General features: G+C 34.2%; 1 protein-coding gene across 1 annotated transcript in view; it reads left to right on the top strand.

Moving 5' to 3' along the window:
- The window catches only part of LOC145297864 (uncharacterized), a 307,728-nt gene that overhangs the window by 233,432 nt on the left and 48,545 nt on the right, over positions 1-25,751 (top strand). The window contains exons 20-22 of the mRNA XM_080144191.1: positions 2,713-2,815; positions 5,455-5,497; positions 19,580-19,677. Of these exons, the coding sequence (XP_080000317.1) occupies positions 2,713-2,815; positions 5,455-5,497; positions 19,580-19,677 (244 nt within the window). The remainder of the gene's footprint in view (positions 1-2,712; positions 2,816-5,454; positions 5,498-19,579; positions 19,678-25,751) is intronic.

Here is a 25,751-nt window from a genome sequence, read left to right as displayed (position 1 = left end):
GGAGATGGAGACTACAGACGAAAGTGACACAATGTTCGACATGCGAGATCGTAGATGCGCCGCTGTACAACTCACACTCTCTACCGATCAAAGTTATGACAACAGGACCATTGCCAGCACCTCAAAATGCATCGCAGGATTACCACAAATAACAGGAACGTGCCTAGGGTAATGAAAACAAAATTTCCAGCTATGGTTATGGTCTTTGGTGTGGTTTTAAGTGGGGGTCACATAATGTCACCTCACATCTTCGAAATCAGCTTGAAAGTCAACACCAAAGTGTACTTGCATATGGTGAAGAGTGTGGTGATCCCTTGGTGTAATCAAATGGTCGCAGGCAGACACTGGATGTGACAGCAGGACTTAGCACTGACCCACAAGTCCAAAGAGACCCAGGCTTGACTTCAGAAGAAGTGCTATGATTTTGTATCCTTCTCTCACTAGGCCCCCTCCTCCCCCGACCTGAACCTGCTGAACTACTTCGTTTGGTCATATGTCCAGAACATCACCAACATGACCTCCAACAACACCAAAACCAACCTGATCACCACCATCCGTCGAGTATTCACCAAGCTCCCGCCAGCGCTTGTGGAAAAGGCATGCTCCCAGTTTTTGAACTGTATCAAGGTGGTGATTGAGGATGAAGGCGGCTACATTGAATAGATGTCAGCTCTATTACATAATTAAGTTACCTGAATTGATTTTTTTCAATAAAAGTTTTAAAATAAAGCTGTAGTGTATTGTTTTCTTTAGGGTGACTACTTTATCGTTCCACCATTATATGCAATGTTATATTACTCTATATGTATTATTCTATTCTGCATCAGTAATGTAGTTTGGATTTTCTCTATTAATCGACTTTGATTAATTTGATATGACTTAAATATGATATATATATATATATATATATATATATATATATATATATATATATATATATATATATATATAAACATCTTAGAATGTAAGAGATGTAATAATTATTTCCACAGTTAACATCCATCGCAGCTCACACGAGCAATGAAAGCCAAGAAGCCAGAAGTCGAAGACTGAAGTTTCCCTCTTAATTGAGCTCATCAAGTGAACACATTCGAGCTGGGGATTTGAAACCCGAATTTGAATATTTTCAACTGATGAGCGCAAATGTGGGCGGTATTGGAGTTCTGGGCTTCCGGTTTCTTGGCTTTCATTGCTTGAATTAGCTGCGACATTGTTTGACTGTAGAAATGATTATATATATATATATATATATATATATATATATATATATATATATATATATTGTATCCCCCCCCCCAAAAAAAAAAAGAAAAAAAATTTTTCAAATATATATATATTTGAAAATTTTTTGGGGTGGGGGGTACAAAATTTAATCATGACTAAATGCAGACCAGTCAACATAATGATTAAAAAGATAAAAAATGAAAATAAAGGTTAGCTAACCAGGTTTCGTTTCTTGCTCAACAGAGCTAAATCGAGGAAAATACGATTAAAAAAAAATAGTCATGAATATGGCGGGGGAGTAAAAAAAAAAATGAAAAATAAGTGGGGGAAAAATGATATAGAAACTAAATTAAGTCCTAAAAGATTTTTGCAAACAAAAATAAAATCTTTTAGGACTTAATATAGTTTCTATGTAATTTTTTCCCCTGCTTATTTTTCGTTCCCCCCCCCCATATTCATGACTATTTTTTTAAATCATATTTTCCTCGATTTAACTCTGTTGAGCGAGAAACGAAACCTAGTAAGCTAACCTTTATTTTTATTTTTTGTTTTTTTAATCATTATGTTGATTGGTCTGTATTTAGCCATATCTATAATATAAAGCTGAATATGTGTGTGTGTGTGTGGTCACGAATAGGCTCCTATATGGTTGACTGTTTTAAAAAACTGATTACATATAATGATAGATGTATCGAGACACAGGAACGGGTATGTTTGATCTGGCAGAACAGTGGTTCATTAAAATTGTGGGGTCTGCGTTCGCGCCTGGTCCACAAAGTATGGAAATAAAAAATTTTTAAATAAAAAAAAAACGTTTACAAGTGTTTTTGATATAGATGTACATAAGAATACTTTGATAAGTATGTTTTAACTTAAATAGGGATAGTATAATAAAATTGTGGGGTCTGCATTCGTGCCTGGCTTCCATAGAATTGAAATAGGCACAAACTTTAATAAAGACTTTTCATATCTATCTGCGTAAGTATACTTTGATAATTATGTTTCAGTTTGAAGAAATATTGTATAATAAAATTATGGGGTGTTCGTTCGCGCCTGACCTCCATAGAATGGAAATATGTCACAAAGTTTAACAAGGTGTTTTAATATAGATCCACAGAATGTTGTGATAATTGTTTCAGTGTGAACAGGTATGGTATAATAAATTATGGGGTTTATCTATTTTATTTTTACTTTCATGATATTTTGCTTTGGTTTTGATACCCCCAAAATCGAAGCTATCTCTTTACAAGCCTTCCTTTTCATAACTTATCATACTTTCATAAATCAGAGTCCATTTTCTGTAGGCTGTTTTTGAACCCAGTCAACGAAGGGTACTTTCGCTAGTATACATATATATATATATATATATATATATATATATATATATATATATATATATATATATATATGATGCCTTGTAATTCATACTCAAGCATAGATATGTGACCTTTGAGATGTCTACAAGATCAAACTCATATATTTTAACAGGTTAATAATAATAAAGGAGAACTTTCTATGAGAAAAAACGATGCTAAGTTGCCTTTGGTTGGAATGCAGGTTGACGATCAAGAAATCAGTGAAGATTTGAGCAGTAAGTATTTCCTTTCAACATCATAACTCACATTATTGTCTTATTGCTGTATCAGCGCTGATATCACGTGACTTGTATAGTGAAATTTTTCCTCTTTCTGAATTATGACTGTTGTTGAGTATTTAAAACATAAACAGATAACAAGACTGGATGATGATGATGATGATGATGATGACGACGACGACGACGACGACAATGGTGATGACGACGATGATGATGATGATGACGACTACGACGACGATGATGATGATGATGACGATGATGATGATGATGATGACGACGACGACGACAATGGTGATGACGACGATGATGATGATGATGACGACTACGACGACGATGATGATGATGATGATGACGACGATGATGATGATGATGACGACGACGATGATGATGATGATGACGACGATGAGGTGGCGGTGGCGCTCAGGACAAATTATGTGAAGTTCCACATTGATAATTGCACATCGCTGAAAGTTTCACATTGGTGAAAGCCCCCTATATCGACAAAAAGTTGAAAATATACAACACCTCATCGGTAGTTGTGAAAAGTTAGCTCAAAAGTTATACAAGAGCCGGCACGACAATATTGCAAGGAAGGTCCATTGGGCTATATGCAAGAAAAAAGGGTTGGAATGCAGTGAAAAATGATACGAACATGTTTCAGAATAGGCAGTAGAGAGTGATAATGTGGAATGATTGTGGGATACGAATATCCAATGTGACAATTTGATCGAAGCAAAGAAACTAAATTTAATCTTGTTAGAAAAAAAAAGAACACAAGGCAATAATCATTGATATAGCAGTACCAGCCGATTTGAATGTGGAGGAAATAGAAAAGCAGAAAAGTACCAAGACTTGAAAAGGAAGGTAAAAAAATTGTGGAAGTTGAAGGAGGTAGAAGTACCTTTTGTGATGGGAGCCCTGAGAATTGTGACAAAAAGATTTAACAAGTAGATTGAGAAAATTGGGATCCATTGCAACGTTGGAGTGCTTCAGAAGACTGCCTTGTGTTGGAAACCGCCAGAATTTTGTAGAAAGTGCTGGAAGACTAAGAAAAACTGCTGATCACCTATGGTCATTTGTTATGATCCGCCTATCAGTATAAAAGCGGCAATAACGACAGTCAGCTACAAAATGTGACAACAGAAATAGCACAACTGAGGGAACAAATCTACCACACCCTGATTAATCGTGGACTTCTTCCCGAGAAACAGAAAGGATGCTAGGAAAGAAAGAGAGAAACACATGATCTGCTATATATAGACCAAATGCTCCTGAAAGAGGTAAAAAGAAGGAGAAAGAATCTAGCCATGGCATGGATTGGTTAGAAAAAAAGCATACGACAGGATCCCCCAAACATGGTTAATAGAATGCTTAAAAATGTATAAAATACCAAGTAAGATCATCAACGTGATAGAAAATGCAATGAGAACATGGAGACTGGAACTGAGAGCTGATGGACAACACATAACAGAAATTAACATACAATGAGATTCACTATCATCATTGCTGTTCATCACAGCCATGATGCCCCTGAACAATATACTGAGAAAGTGCCAAGCCAGATAAAAGTTTTTTAACACGGAGGAAAAAATGAACTACCTGATGTACATGGACGATCTGAAACTTTTCGCAAAACCGTAAATGAACTAGAGACACTAATAAACACTACCAGAATCTCCAACCAGGATATCCAAATGGAGTTTAGTATGGAAAAATGCACACTACCAGTTATAAGAAAGGGAAAACTGGAGACGACAGAAGGTATGGAACTATCCAACCAAATGGAGAGGAGGGCACTAGGGGTAAATAATTCCCTGGAATTCTGGAGGCAGACACCACCAAAGCAACAAAAATGAAAGAGAGAATTGGAAAGGAATACCTCAGGAGAACAAGAAAACTCCTAGAAACTAAATTATATAGCAGAAACCTAATAAAAAGGTACAAATACATGGGCAGTATCACTAGTAAGATACTCTGGACCATTCATAGAGTGGACTAAAGAAGAACTGAGACAGCTCGATTAGAAGACCATTAATTATTTGCACAGCGTTTTGGTCGTTGTAACCTCTTACCTTCTTCAGGACCTCTGGTGCAATGGATAGAGTACTTGGTGAAATTCAGTTGTAAAAGTTACATTCCTGGAGATTGGAGGTTCAATCCTCAGTGCGGGCGATTTAAAAAATACAATTGCGAATAACTTAGAACTTCTACCCAGTTATGGCTTACAGAACGAGAACATGCTACCCCAGTGGATTAAATAAAATGTTCTGTTCGAAATTCCATGCAGATTCCCTAGTTTGACACAGAGATTCCTGGGTTCGACAAGATACACCTGAAGAAGGTCAGAGGTTACATCGATCAAAACATTGTGAAAATCACACTCAAGATGAGAACAGAAGTTTGAAGAATCCAAATAATACGAACCTGTAAATTATGTTTTGAAAAATGACTTCTTTTTGAATTCTTTGAATTTTTCTTTAACAGTGATTTCCTTTTAACTGATTTTTTTTTTATTAAAAATGACTTTGCTACTACTAATAACATTATTACTACTACTGTTGCTACTATTGCTACTACTATTCGTCTCAAACTTTTACTTCCACAATGTTCTTTACATATTTTACTTCTTATTCTAGATGATGATGATAAAAATCCGAAAGACACAGAAGAGTCAATAAAGTTTGTATATATAATTTTAATATTTGAATCTTCTTAAATTTTTGTTTGATATTTAACACACACACACACACACACACACACACACACACACACACACACACACACACACATATACGAGGGTAGTTCCAAAAATAAAGCTTCCTATTTTTTTAATGCAAAAAGTTTAAGAGCTACAAAGACGGGTGTGGTACCACTAAAACGAGCAACCCTTTTCTGTTCCAGAATATCCTTTTCTACATATGCATCACCGTTCTCAATGTCTGAAATCGACGAACCCATCCCCCACAACTGTGCTGACATCAACTGCATCAACTTCAGAAACGCTGATAAATGTTGATCGGTTCAATTTTTTTCTGCATGGAGGAATTTAATGATGCATTTCTGCTTCTGACGCACGTCCATGACAGGTGTTGGTTTCTTAGAGTCTCATACCGTCAATATCTGCAATAGAGAGATGAAACTGTCATGTGATGAATGCATAAGTTCAGTCATCATAACCATGCAGTTTACAATCCTTTCTGATCCATTTGGGCGGAATGAAAATAGGATGCATTACTTTTGGAACGCCCGTCGTATATGTATTATTAATCTTTTTTCTTAGCAATGTAAGCAACTCTGTAATTTTCTTTTTATATCTTGCATTCTATTTTAAGAGGATTTGTCATAGAAATATTGATGCAACTACATTATAATAGCGAAATTAGAGATTTTTTTTTAATATTGAATTTCAAGACAAACCAATGGTCTCTAGTAAATTGTTATGTTACAGTAATGAATGCATCCAAAAATTACGAAGAATATTAAGGTAGAAAAAAATTATTAAAGAAAAACATTTTTAACGAAAATTAGCGAAAATAGAATGTTTGGCTAAAAGAAATAAACACTGGAGAGTTCCAAAGGGAGGTAAATAGCGTGTATTTATTAGACTTTTTAAAAAAAATAAATGGTGCGTTTTGCCTTGTTTTTAGGATAACTGAGTTACTTCCCTTGTCATTATGTCACGTCTTCCTGAAGAAATATGGCAACGGTGTTTTACAATACAGATCGAAAACTTGTGTTCTTGTAAATAATGCGGTAATATTTAATCACTTTTGACATGCCAATGAAGTAAATATCATTGCTTTTAGTTGAAATTGGCACAAAAAAGCAGTCAGTAGATACCACTGTTTTCTTTTTTTTTTTAATCAATGTTTTCGTTTTTCTAAATTTTGCAATTATAGTGTACTTGCACCGATAATTATTACTATGTATTAGGTCAACTATTACAGTATTGCATATTTTGAAATTTTAATCCACTAAAGCAGTAACTATTTCACTACCTATAAAAGCCAGATAGTCCTAAGGTGGAGTATTGCTGATGCACTTTGTGGTTCAAAGCGCCAAAGCACTTTTAGTATAAAATGGAGACAAGAAAAGAAGTCTCATTCTAACATTTAATAAACAGCTTTATTGGTTATTTTTGTTAGTGAGGTATAGAGAGAAATGGGTTAGTCATTAAAATAGTTTCTGTAGAGACGTTGATGATTATACAGGTTTGTTGAAAGAGAAAAATGTTCATGTGTGAATGTGTTGAAGTTATGGTTCGTAGCCATGATGGATTATTTGTCTTGGTGATGTTAGTAGTAGGAGCGTGCGTCGCGAAAGATTAGAGACAGAACTGTAGGGTGAGTTCGTGTGTGTTCTGCATGCGAAGATAATCATGTTGGCTTGTTTGTATTCATGCTAGCCCAGTGCCAAAGGGCCCAGACGAAGTCACGCTTCAACAGAGGGGTGTGCTCTCAGCAAGAGCCGGGAAGAAAGAAAGAGGGAGAGAGAGAGAGAGAGAGAGAGACACACACACACACAGAGAGAGACACAGAGAGACAGAGAGAGACACAGAGAGAGAGAGAGAGAGAGAGAGAGAGAGAGAGAGAGAGAATGTGTGTGTAAGAGTGTGTGTGTGTGTGTGTGTGTGTGTGTTGCCGGTTTAACGTTTTATAAACTCGGTCATGTGACTGAGAGCTGGCTTCTGATTGGACATGCTATGAAGGAAATGTATTTCAAAAGCTCCAGTCGCAAGAATTCGCTCTTGCTTGTGTTTGTTGCAAGTCCGTCTGCTACATACTCTTTCCTGCTATGACAGAGTACAGAATCGACTTTAAAATCTACTGCAAAATGATCTCTTCTCTTATTTTTTTTACAGCTCCTTTTCTCACAGAAGGGAAATAGCTAGTCTCTCTATACTTATTTCCTTGAAAGATTCCCGACTGAAGCACAATTTTTAGTTCATTCTTCTGAGACATTCACAGCAAGAACTCGTATTACTGTTATATCAAGAAAGGACTCTCTTTATTCCCCTCAACATGCAAAGTTGCACATTTTTTTTAAGAGCATTGTTACATTTTAATGGACTCAACACATTGTAGACTTTGTTGCAAGAAAACAGAAGAAAGGAAAAAAAACTGGACTTTCTTTTTTTTTTTTTTACAAAAGCCTTTATGCCTGGTATTTCCAACAACACATTTTTTCTAAATACTTAAGCAGTTCATTTCTCCTTTTTTGACCGTGTCGAATACATCGCCACTCAAACACATCGCAAATCCCTCTTGTCTGAACACTCACGTTGCAAACATGTTCTTTTCCGTTCTCTCGTGTCTCGAACACGTCCTTTCCCACTCGCTTGTGTCTTGAACACACCTCGACTTCTCTACATCGTGAATACATGCTTCTCTGAAGACGTGTGTCCTTTCTATCTCTGTTCGGCTTCGTCATTTGCATATGGATGCTGCTGCTAACCTATATGTACCTAGCATCAGGCAAAATTTCTGCAAACGGAGCTTCTTTACTAGGGCTTCCCATCTGTGGCACACATTTCCATGGGACTGATTCCTAGCAGATTACAACATAATCATCTTCAAATCCAATATCAACAAATAGTTGTTATAAACAGTCTCATAAGTAATCAGATTTTATTCATATCATTGATCAATTCTAGTTCCTCATCTTTCTGTTTGAAATCATTCCATCTCATTAGCTCTTATAGCTCGAGTGGCTCTTGGCCTTGATGAATAATGATTCTGTAGTAAAACGCCGGTGTTAACTACATTTAAAATTTTGTTTGTCGTGTCTGCACCACTACTGCTTGTTTGTTGTGGGTGTTTGTTGTTTTATTGATAGATTGGAAATTTCTAGTTAGTTGTTAGTCGTTGTTAGTATACTCAACACACTATACAACAGAAAAACGTCTACAATTATCTTTTAAAAAAAAAGGGTATTTTTTCTGTTTTATTGATGTAAGCTACATTTAACAAAATTATGCTGACAATTCATTCATGTATTATTTGTAGATCCGCTAGGCATCGTAGTGTATCCCAGTATCTGGCTTAACGTTAACTTATTTATGTTTTTTTTTTTTTTGTTTTTTTGCTTTCGTTCTGTCATTCCGAGTTCTGTTCCTCTCTTATCTCTTTTCAACCGTTTACATCATACCCGGTCTTTGTATTAAATCCAATTTGATATTTTATGAATTATATATAAAATTTTTAATAACTGCATAAATTGTCCATTGTCTGTTGAAAGACGCCATAACCCACATTCTAATATAAAGTTGTGGTTATAGTCAAATAACGTACTTCCTAACTTCTGGCGTGGCTGCTACCGGCAGTGGTGACAAGCCAAATCAGTTCTTTCACTTTTTTCTCTTACGCCTATATCTCCCCTGTACATATACTCCTTTTTTATTACGTTTTTACAATATTTATTTATTTTTTTTAATTGTTATACTTTCATAAACATATTTATCATATAAATTCAAATAAAAAACTTTTATTTTTAAAATTAAAAAAACAAAAAAACAACAACTTTATGATTTAATTAACAGGCCGCTCATTATTGCCCGGTCGGAAAATACGCTACATATGATACTTTGATTAATGCAGATTTCGTATTTATTGTTATACTAACAGGACCCGGTTACTGGCGTTGCATGGTGGAAGCCTGTTCTCCTTCACCGCCTTACAAAAATGTAGTAAAAAAGTATGGGGAGAGATTGAAGTGTTTTTACTCTGTTAATCAGATCTAACTCTGTCTCTAATACTTACATTACACATCCATTACATTATTATCATAACGTTTCTCTCCATGCAACGCATATCTTCAACCCTTACTGACCAGTTTACGTTCCCATACATCATCACATCACATCCACATGCTTGATAGACTCTTCGGTAATAGTCAGCTAACGTACTTCCTAACTTCCAATATGTCTGCTACCGGAAGCAGTGATAAGGCAAATGAGTTCCTTTGCTTTTTTTTTTTTCTTCGTGCCTGTATCTCCCCTGTGCATGTACTTTTTTATTATGTTTTTCTGAATGTTTTTTTTTTTATTTAATAATTATTGAAAAGTTGTTTTAGTCTTATTTTAATTATAATTTATTGAAATTGGTTTTATTTCTTTAAAGAATTGTTGAAAACACTTTTTGAAATCTTCTTAAACTATTTTGCAAATATTATGTATTGGATACGTGTTTTTAATGATGATTGAAATCTTGTGATTTTTTTAAATTTTATTTGCTATTTGGATTTCAATAATTTTCATAAATGTATATTTATTATATAAATTCAAATAAATAACTTCTATTTTCAAAATTAAAAAGAACGTATTTTTATAATTTCATAAGCATATTTCTTATAAAATTTCAAATAAAGTAAAATCTTTTATTATTTAAATTTGTTTTTAAAAGTGCAAATAAACACTAATTGTGTTCTTTTTATCTGTATAATTTTGATAATCTTTATTGTATATATATATTTTTTTTACTAATATCCTTTTCTTATATTTTATTATTCTTCAGTATTTCTATTGTGAAGCGATTTATTGAAATAGAATATAAGAAGTTTAAATGTGATACGGACAGACATCTTGCTGCTTAACTCCCCACAATGTCTATAGGGAACTATGTAGGGAGTTAAGTAGCAAGATGTCTGATTGTATTACATTTAAACTTCTTATATTTTATTTCAATAAATAGCTTAACAATAGAAATATTGAAAAACAATAAAAGTGAAGAAACTGGTTTGCCTTGTTCACCGTTTCTGGTAGCAGCCACGCCGGAAGTTAGGAAGTAAGTTAGCTGACTATAACCAAAGTTGCATTATCAAAATTGCCAAGCAAAATTTTCGTAGGAACGGTGCTTAACCTCGGGGCATTGAGTAAAACACATGGTATAAACCACCCTTGTATGTCACCAGTTATGCAAGTTTCATAACATTTATACACACAAGCAAAGTGTTTCCTTATACCACCTAGTGTTACCCCTACTCACTATCGTTTAACTTTAATAATCTAATGCAAGGGTTCCCAACAACTGGGCCACAGAAAATTAGCATGTCGCTGAACGATTACTGGTGTGCCGTGAAGAGATAATAGCTAGAAGCCATTTAATTTCATTTTGTTTAATTTCTTAATCATGATGACACCGTTCAATTCCAACTGCAAGTGAAAAACTGCAATTCTCATCTATATCAACTGGGATTTTATTACCTAAATAACAGTAAAAATTAAAAAAAAAAAAAAACCCTAAAAGACTTAAGAATATTGAAGGAGTGTTAAGAGTGTGCGTCTCTTACATTCGCCCACGTATTACAGCAGTAGTTAAGAAATACCAGGCACAACTGTCCCATTGACATTCACAATTATTTTTCTATTCTGATATCGATTACAGGATAAGCTGGTTCATGTGAATAAAAATTCTCCTCATAAATCTTTTCTTTTTTTTTTTTTTTACAAAAAAGTTTTATGACTAGAAAATATTTATTTTTTGTGGTAGGTGTGCCATGAAAATAAAAAAAAAACCAATAGTATGCCACCATGTTTTTTTTTTTTTTTTTTTTTTTTTTTTACAAAAAGACTTTATTGAGTAGAAAATATTTATTTTTTGCGGTTGGTGTGACATGACCCCCCCCCCTAAAAAAAAACCCTCAATAGTGTGCTGCCATGTTTTTTTGTTTTTTTTTTAAATTTTATCACAAAAAGGCTTTATGAGTAGAAAATATTTATTTTTTGTGGTAGGTGTGGCACGAAAATTTAAAAAACTCAATAGTGTGCTGCCATGTTTTTTTTTTGTTTTTGTTTTTTTTAATTTTTATTAAAAAAAAAAGGCTTTATGGGTAGAAAATATTTATTTTTTTGCCATGGAAATTAAAGAAAAACTCAATAGTGTCCGTCATGTAAGAAAGGTTGAGAATAACTGATTGAGAACCAATATGTCAATATGATTTTATCGTAAACTGATTTCTCTATAGCGGTTGAAAATTTGAAAGTAATTTTGAATCCTTTAAGCTGCTAATTAATAAGACATTTCTGACTAGAATGAAAAAAATAAAACATTATTAGCAAAAGTCATGTAGTATGGTTCATTTGTGCTTCTAAACTAAATAAACAGTAATTTTGTCAAAAGAACCAATTTTCTAGCAATAAAAAAATTCTTTTTGCAAGCTGATCAGAAACTGTTATGCACAATGAATGGTAAAAAGTCATAATTGAAAAAAAAAAATGTGATAGTTTTGTGTAGTTTTTTTTCTTTTCTTTTTTTTTGTATGTTGACAAAAGATTGATGTCTGCTTTTTGTAACTTGTTGTCATTCGATTAAAATAGCTTTATACAGCAAGGAATTAATAATAACAAAATTTATCTGCAAAGAAGGCAGCTTTGTTTTGTCTGTGTCTTCGCTAAATCGACATATGTTTGGGAAGCGTATGACATGGGCGAGTTTGTGACTTCTGCAGACAAGAGTACATACGTTTGTCTGTCACGTAAGCAAATTTCATTGAATAAAAGTGCAATACCAAAATTTAAAAAACTTTTATTCACCCCCCCAAACAAGGCGTATTGCCACTTGGATTTAAGGGGCTACTATTTATGATCATATCTACAGGGGAGTATGTGGGGAGTTGAGCAGCAAGATGTCTGTTCGCATTAAATTTAAACTTCTGTACGTTAGTACAGTCTGTGAAAGGAGAAACAGGGAGGGAATTCCAAAGTTTAGCAGTCTGTGGGAAGAAACGCTACAAGGGTCATTTAAAAAATGAAGCCTCCTATTTTTTAACTCAAAAAGTTGAAGAGCCACAAAGACGGGAGTGGTACCAATAAAATTATAATTAGAGTAGAAGGCTTTCTGGTATCTTGGAACCTCAAAAGAGAAACAGAGATCTTGCTGTTTGTTGGATTAGTCGCCCGAATGGACAGAGGGGATTGCAAATTGCATTATGATGACTGAACTTATGCATTTCATCTCTCTACTGCAGATATTGACGGTGTAAGGCTCTGAAATAGCAACCCCTGTCATGGATGGATTCTTAGCAAAAGTGTATTAAGAATGGTGGTAACTATGAAGAAAAATAAATTGCTAGAGCACAAAAATGTTGCTCGTTTTAATGGTATCACTCTCAGCTTTCTGGCTCTTCACTTTTTGAGTTAAAAAATAGGAGGCTTTACTTTTGGAACGACCCTTGTAGCATTAGATTTCCTCTCTTTGCTGCTCTCTTTCTATTTGTCTGTCTTTGTGGAACTAATTTCTTTCTGTAACATAGTCATTACATGTCAACACTCAGAACCCACACGTTTTACGCAGACAGTCGCAAGGAAACGATGACAAGAAAAGAATTTGACTCACTTCTTTTTTTCAGTCGCAACTACAGACATTTATTTACAGGTACTTTCCAAACTAATGCTTTGTCTCTTGTTCAAAATTCTTCTCGTATTCCAATGTGCTTAACAAAACTCTGTTGTGCTGAACACGTGGTACTCTGTTTTTGTTTGACCATGTTTAGGACACGCCTTTCCTTGTTGCTCTCCGACCATATGTGTAACATGTCTATTTCTGTCCTCCTTAGGTCACGTTTTTCTTTTTATAATCTTTTTCTTTCCTTCTTCCTAGCTGTGACGTCAAATCGCACACAGCTCGATCATTTGCATATGTTGGCTGTCGTAAAGTTGCTGCTGCTGTTGCTATACGTGCATCCATGCTCTGTTACATTCCGAGGGACAGCCATCTTAAATTCTTTACTCCGCTTGACGGCTCCACTTTTCTATTCTTTTTGAGAAGGGGTGGTTCTTCTCCAAATTTCCTACCATTGATTTTATAAAATTATTTTTATATAATGGCTTGAATTAAAGTTTTAAATGCAAAAATTAAGTATCATGGTTCAATTGTGCTCTAAACAGAACATTCATTATGAACACATCCTTGTTCTATCAATGAACCTACTTTATTTTTAAATGATTTTATATGCCGGGCCTTTCTGCTTGTGTGGTAATAAAACTTCTCAAATGCACTTATGATGTTAGGGTGTATAAGGGTGTTAACTTTAGTCAAAATCGCCTGTTCCTTCTTTAATCGGATTTTTTTGACTATTGATTTTCGATACTTATCAAAGGCATTCCGATACAAAACCTATCTAAAAACCCTGTTGGGCACATAAAGTACATTTGTGTGAAATAAAAAAATCCCCGAGCCGTTTAGGAATCCATACGGATCTCTCTCTTTCTCACACATACACACACACACAAAGTTTCTTTTATATAGTATTACAGTAGATCGATAGATAGATAGATAGATTACATATTGTTAATAAACAGCCAGGTTTTTCCCTCAAAACCAAAGATCATTGTTGAGATCGATTTATTTCTGTTTGCCCAGGTGTGGCTTTGGTTCTGTGCGGTTCTAGTCGGTCCACACTCCCAGGCTTTGCTTTCTCACCCCTTGAGACGCCCTAACCAGGGAATGCCGATAATTCTGCCCAAGCATTTTATTGCCAGTCAGAGTGCTCTTCTTGACTACTGGCTTTTCAAATCCCACTTTCCAACTCCTGTGTCACATCATCTTGCCATTGGAGGGAGATAAATATCAATAGAGAGACTGACAGGCGGACAGAAATTGAGGGAGAGAGGCTTATAAAATAAAAGCAAGGGTTCAAAAACATACAATAAGAGAGGGTGAAAATGATAGAAGAATAGTAAGCGATAGGTCACTTGGTAAGTTAATTGCAAATTGTGGCTAATTGGAACAATTACAACTTAATTCCTAAAACTGAGGAATATTTTGACATGTATTTGTATAATTAGAGAAACAAACTTTGATTAACTCAGTTTTAGTAAAACAATAGATTTTTTAAATTAAAAATCATCAATATTTGTTTCAACTGGCAAGTCTCTGAGGAAATTCTGCACTTGTTATCTCCATTGAAATATAAAATATAAAACTCTGTGGACCATCCGACCGTCCTTGCATGCATCTTGTCTATCAAAAACATTGCAGTCATGGAAAACTGCTTGTATTTAATAAAACTCATATTCTTTTCCACAGTCCAACCATATTGAATGCAAATAAACTTCAGTCTTTGCTTAGTTTCAATCAGAAAACTATGATTTATGTTTTGGTTTCGGTTTCGATTCTAGCTGATGGCACTCAAATCATATAAATAAATATATATTTTTTTTTACTTTTGAACTCATGACTATATATTGGGTACAATATAATATAAAATAATTGACTCTATAATAATAAATACGAAATTTGCATAAATTAAAATATCATATTTAAGCGTATTTTACGACTGACCAATGCCGGGCACCCCTGCTAATTTTATATGTTGACTCCATTTGATAAGGCATGCACGTGCGTATTGAAGGTGAAGACTGATATGTTAGCAGAATTTGCCACCATTGGAGTTGCGGTTGGGGTTGGGGGTTAATGAAGGACATATTAATTTAATTGTTTTACAATCCAGAGAAGTACGAAAAAAGTGGTAAAAAAATTCAAATATATAACAAATAAATGTTAGCAAAGGCAAGATAAGTTACTCTTCTACCTATCTGGAAAAGTTTTTAGTTGTTCTACTCACTTTTAAAAGTTTATTGACTTGAAAAACATATAGTGTCGAGCGTTAGGTGAGAACAAGAAAAATGGCCCTGAATTGACACCTTGATAACGATTTAAAAATAAACAAAATGTATACAAAATACTGTTAGAAACCCACGCAATATATGTTACCGTGACATATTTTGTATACATTTTATATAATAATGGCAGAGTAAGTAAATAAGAACAATAGTGTACAAATAAATTATTTCTCGAATCTGGGACAAGATCAAAGTGTAGTATCTGTTCTGATGTTACACTTCACCTTTTCTGTCCTCGGTCAGTAAATCCGTAATGACTGAGATAATTTTTATTTTTGTTTCTATCCAGAGTGCCCCTTTTTGGGGAGCTGGATTTTCCCCACATTAAAACCGACTTTGTATCTAACTCTGCCCTCGTGGGAAAGCAATTAAATAGAAACAAATCTGAATAAAAAATCAATATTCAAACAATATTTTCATAGCACTCTTGATCTCTGATATCAACAATAGAACGCATAGTATGACGGTTGGTAGTATGTTGAGGCCTGTTTACAAATTACTCTTTGCAGTCGATGTTGGTGCATGTATATGTAATCTTATACTATCACATAGATGTATAGACGTGAGAGCAGTGGTTCCCAACAACCATTTCCCGGAATATTAGTGAACTGCAGAATGATTACTGATGTGCCGTGAAAAAGTTATAGGTGTAAGCTACATGTTGTTATAGGTGAAAAACAGCTTTCACATCTGCATAGGTAAAAGAAGTCATCTGTTACTCATAACAGGAAGTGTCCGTGGAGTTATCTCCCCTGATAACAAGAAGTAACCAGCACTGATCTCCCCTGATAGCTATATATAGAGAGGAGACATGAGGCAGCCATCTGCTTTTTGTGTGGATCTTAACTACGAGCCAGAAGGACACATTCCACTCCATGAGGCAGAACGAAGATGAGTCAGACACACATTTCTTATATAGATTGTGGTCAAGCCAAATTTTGTGTATTTCAAATTCAATGTCCAAGCGAACAAACTTGCTGGCAGAAAGTGGACTATTCAGATGACATGGTTGCTGGACAGATGATAGTTGGACTTGAAACACAGAACACCAAATGAGGATACTAGCATAGGTAGCTTCACTTGCTACATTGGAGCAGAAGTTTGCCTGGAGGTAACATACATGTCAACTCCCCACTTTAATGATGTCACAACCAAGAGACCAAGACTCCTTCATCCCCACGACATCCTCATGACAGGTGCGTGTTTGTAATGAATGTTTCTGTTTAGAGCACAATTGAACCATGGGATGGGGAGCAATTTAAGGTGTGTGCATCAGAACTACCCCCCTCAGTGAGAGTGGAGATGACTTTGATGCCTGAAACTCTTGCAAGATTCGGACATGTACCGAAAAAACGGTGAGCCAACACAGTTGTCGTATCCCTGCCTTTGTAGACACAGAGACATGGCGCTATTCAAGTAGGCCTAAAATTGAGAAACTACTTGGATACCCAGAGGGGTACCTTGTGTTAATCACCCATCAAATACGTAGCATAACGGACAGCCTTTTACACATTAGACATGTCTTTCTGTGGAACCAAAAGAGATATGACAGGCTGTATATGTGTCAGGAAACAGCTCTTGTTGCCTCCTAATTTATTGCGGAATAGCTCCTTGACAAGCATAAGGAAATTGGCCCCTTCTGGATGACCCTGTAGAACATCTGTCTCGACAAAACTAGAAACAATCCCATTCAAACTAACAGCTCTTGTTGCCTCCTAATTTATTGCGGAATAGCTCCTTGACAAGCATAAGGAAATTGGCCCCTTCTGGATGACCCTGTAGAACATCTGTCTCGACAAAACTAGAAACAATCCCATTCAAACTAACAGGAGTCAACTGATATAAACTGAAACAATGGCTAATGGAACATTTTAAATCACATCTTTTTTTTTTGTTTGTTTGTTTCCATTTTCACCCCAAACAAGGCACAATGCCACTTGGATGTATGGCTACTATCGGAGTCATAAGTTGCAGGGTTGCTATGTAGGAAGTTGAGTAGCAATATAGCTGTTCACATTACACTTGAACTTCTGCATGTCAGGACCACTGTTTAAGTTCCAGAAGTACGATTTTTTTTATGAACTGGGGTATATAGAAACGTACCTCATCAGCCTATTATGCTCAAAGCAACAATTGTGCAGAGTTAGCCACTAAGATCGCTAAACATATACTAGCCAACAACATGGACAGCCATGGATGCCTGTTTCATATTCATAATCAATGTGTTTGGGCATTACTAACCCATCACAATACCCCTGTCCAAGATATTTCCTGCTGTAATGCTATATGGTCAAGTCATTAAAGACTACCTTCCTCTCCTATAAGATAAATACTGAATGCGGAAACAATGGAAAGAAATAGGCAAAGTAAGGGAGGTGGCAATTACCAAAAGGCATATGCAAAATGAACAGTACTACAACAACCATTGTTGTCCAGTTCAAGAACTCCAAATCCGAAACTTTGTCCAGAAATCCTGAACCCCAACAAGAACAAGCCCCTTAAGAAGCAATGGAGGTTGAATGGTGCATCAATGTCAGTGATCATGATGAAGAAGAAATGGGAATTGATGATATCACAGGAAGATGTACACACCCTATCAGTCCTCCACCTTTAAGGCAACCTTTATGTCGCAAAACAAGACCACCAAGAAGCTAATTGCCACAAATGCATGGAAAATCACAGAAGTTTTCTGGTGCATGCAAAAAATGACCACTACAGTTCATTCCATGGTCACGGGAGGATGGGGCATGTACAGGTGAAAGAGTTATTTGCTCCTGATAACGGAAATATATCATGATAGCTATATATAGAGGAGACATGGAGGCAATTTGCTTTCCGTGTGGATCTTTGCAAGGAACTGGACGGACACATTTTCACACTTGCAATATCAACCAGAGTTGCTTATATTAATAAATACTCACACATTATCACTTACATAATAATAATATTTAAATAGAAAAAGGAATAAATATAATCTAATATATAAAAGGCTATATGTCTGCCTGTCTGTCTCCATATTTTCAAACTCTATCTCCTCCGAAACTAAAAGTCGCAGAGCGGCGCTAGGTGCCTCAAATGATTGGATTTTTTTATGGGCCGTTCTTTTATGGGTCTTTAGCCGGTTAAAGTTTTTAAGGAGTCAAAAATGGGTCAAAATTGAAAAAAAAATCGTCGTACATTTTGTACATTCATCTTAGTTTATTTAAAATTTTTAATTTTTAATCAGTTCATATGCGTGTCACGTTGGTACAGTGGTAACGTCACCAGCTTTAAATGCTACAGTTTCGGTTTCAATTTTAGCTGATGGTGCCTAAATACTCTCTTTTTTTACTTTTGAAAATACGACTCTATAATATTATATACAAAATCTGAACAAATCAAAATATCATATTTAAGCGTATTTTACACCAGGTCCAAACTGGGTGCGCCACACCCCCTCTGCTAGTGCTTAATAAATCGTTTGTTTAAATCGACAGTATGAACTTACTTATTGTTTATAAATATTGGTAAGCGTTGTAATACTTTATTTATTTATCATTTAGTTTACAATTTTAACAGTTTTTTTTGGTAGATATTTATCTAACATTTATGTATTGAAAAATTAAGGTTTAAACCGGGGGGGGGGGATAGGTCATGGAAGTATATTGTGTGCCTTATATGACGCATTTATGAATAAAAAAGTCTTTTTATACAATCTTTATTTTGTATTATTTTATTGCAAAAAAAACTTTATGAGTAGAATATATTTTTTGGGATAGGGTGTGCCACAAAAAATTAAAGAGCACAATAATGTGTCGCCATTTAAAAAAAGGTTGGGGGACAGAACTCGGATACGAGTATACATTTTACTCATTAGGATTGAGCTAGCCCCAGCTACAAAGTGTTTTAGGTGATCCAGGAGGCGCAACTTTGTGTCGCACACACTTCAGATGTCACCATTCGCTGCGGCAAGCATGTGCGTGATATGCAGGTTCAGGAAGGCATCTTGCAGCAAGTTGCCGGTCCACCATTACGCCAGGCGAGTTTATTCAGGGATGCATCTCACTCAGTGAATTAAAGTAATCGACTGTATAAACAAACTTTTTTTTTTTTTATTTAAGCTGTTAAATAATAAATTAATTGTGTATCCTCATTTTGTGCAGAACGAATGGAGACTCAACCGATGCTGCATTGAGCAACCAAATGTATAGAATCATTCTGCAGTTTCAAGAGAACCTTACAAAACTGGTTGGCCAAAAAGGTAAGTAGAAATATAAAAAATGTACGAGGTCCTTTCAATAAGTTTCCAGACTTTTTTGCACAGACATTTAAAATTGTCGAAGACTCTTGAAAATTCAGTATGTTATTGCTATCCATCTCATGGGATGACAGCCCAATTTTTATGATTTTAGATTCAAATGAACAACTATAGCAGGAATTGGAATACACCCTACTAAAGTACGATTGTCACACATGGTGAATTTCAAAAATGCAATCTCGACGTAAGGACAATTTAGAAGAATGATATGCAATAAAATTCTGTTTTAAACTTGGAAAAAATGCCACAGAAACGTATGGAATGCTTCCAACTGCTTCTGAACCATCTTGCATGAATCGAGCATCAGTTTTTGAGTGGCATAAGAGATTCAAGGAAAGCAGGGAGTCTGTGAGGGAAGATGAGAGGTGTGGGAGGAGTAAGGAAGTTAGATCACTAGAGTTAATTGGTCAAGTAAAGAATTTCATGGATAAGGACTGTCGTGTGTCTATACAAATAATAAGTGCACAGTTTGATGTCAGTGTGGGAACTGCATGCACAATTATTCACGAGGACCTGAAGATGCGGAAGATTTGCGTGAAGTTTGTTCCAAGAATGTTCCATCTTTGTCACAGACCAAGATGGGCATTAAAACAGTTCCTCACTCTCTCAATAATTCAGATTTCACTCCCTGTGACTTTTGGTTATTCCCTATGCTCAAGGAAAACCTTAGAGGCTGTCGTTATGAGATAATTGAAGAGATGAAAGAGGCTGTGACAAAGGTCATTGATGTGCAAACGCAAGAGGACTTCCATGAGGCCTTCCAGAAGTTGTTGGAACAGTACAAGTGCATTGCAGCCGGAGAAGATTACTTTGAAGGAGATTAGAGTTTCATGTGTGTACTATCAATAAAAGTGTCCATAATAATAAAAAAAAAAAGTCTGGAAACTTGTACGTATGCATGTCTGTTAAATACCTGTTAAGTACTTTTAGATCCTGACACATAGAGTGGACCTGTGAGTAATAGCAAGTAAAGAATGATTACACGCTCCCCAATGTTCCAAAATTGCGCCATCCACACCGGATGCAGTTTTATGTTGTATTCAAGACAGCTTATTTGGTATAATAGTGAGAGTATTCGCTAATGGGTTAGCTGACCAGGGTTCAATCCTCGGTCATGTCATAATAAAAAATCGTACTGTATGCCCCCTTGCTAAACGCTTATTGTAAAGACAGGATCAAGGGTAAGTGGTATTTCTGGATTTAGTGATCCATTTTTCCATAATGTTGTTTCAACATACCCCGGCAACTTATGTAGATCGCCAGAATATGGCAAATACACTCACCAATTAAAATCTCAGTTAACAAGAACAAAAAGATGATTATTACAAAGACAGAGGATGCCTATTAGCCTTAGTCTTTAAAAGACTAAAGTTATAGGTGGGAGGAAAACAGTCAGCAGGAAGAGAGTTCCACAAGCCTGCGATTCTTGGAGAGAAACCACTAAAAAAGCAAGTATTTTCCTTAAACTGCTAGAACTATTTTGACAATAGCACGGTTCTTAGACTACATACTTTTTTTGCTAAAAACAATCCTGGGGGTACATTGAGATCGAGTCTAAGGTTTGCATTATGTATAACCAGGAGAATATCCATTTCAGAAGGGGTAAAATTAATTCCATAAACAAAACAATCCTCCGCCACTTTTATGTTCCCTTACGATAAGAATCAAGATATAGTGGTAGTAAACCTTATCTTTAGAATCCTTATTCCTATTTTGATCAAAATCCATTACATGTTTATTTTATTATTCTAGTAAAATGTCTAAAATTTGAGACTTGCGGTTCTAAAGAAGAAATTGAAATTCAGGAAATCTTATTAATTGGTGGCAAATGACTATGGATGAAAATCCAATGCAAATCTGAAATATTTGAATTTTCAAAGGAGAAGTTATATCTATACTGTGCTCTCTAAAAATATTTACAACACTAAAAACAAAAAAACAAACAAACAAATAAACAAAACCTGGAATTTGGGAAATATTTAATCTTTAAATTAATATAGTGCTAAAATTTCACAAAAATTAAAGATGTTGCAAAGAAATTCCACCCTATTTTCACCTCTTGCGAATGAAAATAAATTAAACTAAATATAGCCAACATTATACAAAATTATCAGCTGTGTTACAAATTTCGTAATGATCGGTTAATTAGTTTAGGAGTGAATCATGTACATAGAAATACATAAACATATGCACATACCTAAATTTCTATATTTCTCTTCGTCTACCTGTCTGTCGGTTTCATTTTTTCTCAGAAACTACTGGAACAATCTGGCTGAAATTTTGTATGGCTCTTTAATATGATAAACATTATGGTATCCGTTCCATTCACAGTTAGAGATTAATAGTGATTAATCGGAATTAGTATTTAATGCAAAAATAAGAATAATTTAATAATATTCAACCATCAATTTGGCATAAAGCACTCATTCTAAGTAAACGGCCTATAACTTTTCCCGACTTACCGCGCTAAAAAGTGAAAAAGAAAAAAAAAAACAAAATCACTCTAGTCCTTCTCTCTCTCTCTCTCTCTCTCTCTCTCTCTCTCTCTCTCTCTATATATATATATATATATATATATATATATATATATATAAAATTCTTTTAATATGCATTTAGAAAACTGTTAATATTAATTTAAAACACTGTTTTAAATTAATATTAACAGTTTTCTAAATGCATATTAAAAGAATTTTATATATATATATATATATATATATATATATATATATATATATATATATATATATATATATATATATAATTTTATTTTAGCTTATCTGTAAAGCTTATAACATATCTATTGCCTTAAGTTATTATTATTTTCATTTCAGTGTTAAACGCCGTTATCAAATAATGTAATTGTCATATATCTGTGCTAATACTTTCAAAAGTGAACCTCGCAGTCTATGAGAAACTGTGTCCTCTCCAGTTGTGTGAACTCAACAGACCCACTGGCGCCAGTGTTCTGACTAAGGGTTACATATCTCCAGTAGCTCCACCGTTGTATAGGATCTCTCAACATTTCAGATGTGTGTGTGTGGCTATTTCCATTGCCGCCACAAAGACTCTGTTTGACAGGGAGGATGCTGACATTAAATCAACATTCTTTTGTAGTTGACCAGGTCTAGGACATTACTTTAATGAACAATAAAGGTCATATTTATTCGGATTTACACACTAAAATCATAATGTAACTTTCCTTTGTTTTTTGTTTTGTGTTGCTCCAATTAAAAATGAAATACCTTATACTATATATATATATATATATATATATATATATATATATATATATATATATATATATATATATGTGTGTGTGGGGGGGGTATTAGTAGTAGTATTTCATGTGAACACATAAAATGCTATGAGATAATATTTTATGTATCGATTTGTTTTTGTTTTTTGTTGCTCCAATTATAACAATGAAATACCTAAAACTATGGAAGTCCTTTTGTGTGAATATATATATATACATATATATATATATATATATATATATATATATATATATATATATATATATATATATATATATATGTATACATATATATATATATATATATATATATGTTGAGGAAAATGATTGATAATTTATAATTAAAATTAAAAATTAAAAATCGGTTTCAAAAGGAAGAACAAACAAAATCGATTTTATTTGTTCTTCCTTTTGAAACCGATTTTTAATTTTTAATTTTAATTATAAATTATCAATCATTTTACTCAATATTAAAATAGCTCTATGATATCTATGTCTATCGAGCTTATTATATATCTACATTACAACAAGCACTGTTTTCTTTTAATTGTATTAATGCATTCACTAATACTTTAAAATAAGCTCTGCTCTTTAGACTGTTGTTCTAATCCCTTAATATATATATATATATATATATATATATATATATATATATATATATATACATTCAATTTGTCTTAACATAAGCAGTTATTTGTTGCTACACAGTCATGAGCATGTTTCGGTCTTCTAGTATTTAGTAACTAGAGACCTGTTCAGGCGACAACGCTTATTTTTGAAAGCAGAATTCTTAATCCCGAATTAAGAATTCCGCTTTTGTAAATAAGCGTTGTTGCCTGAAGAGGTCACCAGTTACTAAATACTAGCAGACCGAAACATCTTCATGACTGTGTAACAACAAATTACTGCTTATGTAAAGACAAATTGATGATGCAACTTGCTCTACTTCCGTATTGAGCACTCTTGTATTAACCTCGTTATATTTCACTGGTTACCTTACCTTTGAAAAATAGCAACCTCAAATTATATATATGTATATATAATATAAAGCTGAACGTCTGTGTATCTGTGTGTGTGTGTGTGTGTGTGTGTGTGTGTGTGTGTGTGTGTGTGTGTGTGTGTGTGTGGTTACGAATAGGCTCCTATATGGTTAACTATTTTAAAAAACTGATTGCATATAATGATAGAAGATGTATTGAGGATCAGGAATGGGTATGTTTGATCTGGTAGAACGGGGGTTCATAAAAATTGTGGGGTCTGCGTTCGCGCCTGGCCCCCAAAGTATGGAAATAAAAATTAAAAAAAAAAAAACGTTTACAAGTGTTTTTGATATAGATGTACATAAGAATACTTTGATAAGTATGTTTCAACTTAAATAGGGATGGTATAATAAAATTGTGGGATCTGCGTTCGCGCCTGTACTCCATGGAAATATGGCACAAACTTTAACAAAGGCATTTCATATCTATTTCATATCTATTTGCGTAAGTATACTTTGATAATTATGTTTCAGTTTGAAGAAATATGGTATAATAAAATTATTGGATGTTCGTTCGCGCCTGACCTCCATAGAATGTAAATATGTCACAAAGTTTAACAAGGTTTTTTAAAAGGGGTGAGGGTCCACAATAACACCTTAACTTTAATCTTAATTCACGTTAGCTTTTATTTATTTTTTTAGTTGAATCATATTGTGTCGAATAAATTCACCTCATAAATTCATGTTCTTATTAAAGTGAAAGCCAAAAAAAAAAAAAAGTCGGAACTTTAGACAATTCTCGACACAAATTTTGCATAACTCTGTTTTTTTCCTTCTCCACTTGCACGTGGCACTCTTTCGAAAATAGACAAATAGATAAATGATAAAAAATAAGAACGTTACTTGTTATCGTGTCAAAAGAAGGAAAAAATCCTGCTCGCGTGATTAGGTGTCTTTTTAAAAACATTTACATAACCTTTTTATTTTTATTTATATATCTGTTTAAGCTTTTTTTTTGTCAGTGTACTAGAAGGAATTTAGTTGATTACAACCCTTTCTGCATGTTCTTTACATTACAATAGTACAACCCTGAATCCGACACCGTTTAATACTGCAAAACTTAAACGAAACTGTTCCGCTTGAAAAGGGCGCCGTTTTCTTCTTATTCATATTTATATCGATCCTTTGCTTTAAAAAAACTAAAGTAATTACGTGTTTACTTTTTTAATATCCCATTTTGCTGTTTCGGATTATTTTACTAAAGTAAGTTAAGCTTCATTATTTTTCCAAACTGTTTTTGTTTTTTTGTTTTTCGATATTTCGTCGATATTATTTAGTAAGAGTGTTTAGCAGAAAAGCCAACAAACGATTACCCGAAAAAAAAAATATACAAGAAATAAATGTTATCATAGTCAATAAAAGTTCAGTTCATGTTTTTTTTTGTTTTGAAATAGTTTTTAATGCTCTTTACTTGAAATAATTTCAGCGAACCGAAATTAAAACGAAATTTGAGGCGATAACTACTTAAATTAATTTTTATATAAACTACACATGCCATAATCGAATATTCCTCAAGCACAAAATAACGAAAAACATTAAAATATAGTTATAAATATTCCTTACGTTGACGGAACTCTCTTAAATTGTTAACACAGAATGCTCAGGTGCCCCTCCTTCAAATTGAAAACGGGACTCTCCATTTCAAAGTCGCTGCCATTTTTAAACAGGTTCGTGAATTAAAAATTTTTTTTTTTTACAAACTACTTAAAATTACAAACCAAT

This window comes from Euprymna scolopes, chromosome 2 (genome assembly GCF_053919585.1).
Source record: "Euprymna scolopes isolate OS-2025 chromosome 2, ASM5391958v1, whole genome shotgun sequence".
NCBI classification, from domain to species: Eukaryota; Metazoa; Mollusca; class Cephalopoda; order Sepiida; family Sepiolidae; genus Euprymna; species Euprymna scolopes.
The sequence above is the reverse complement of the archived record's forward strand: the minus strand, read 5'-3'. Positions and strand labels throughout refer to the sequence as shown.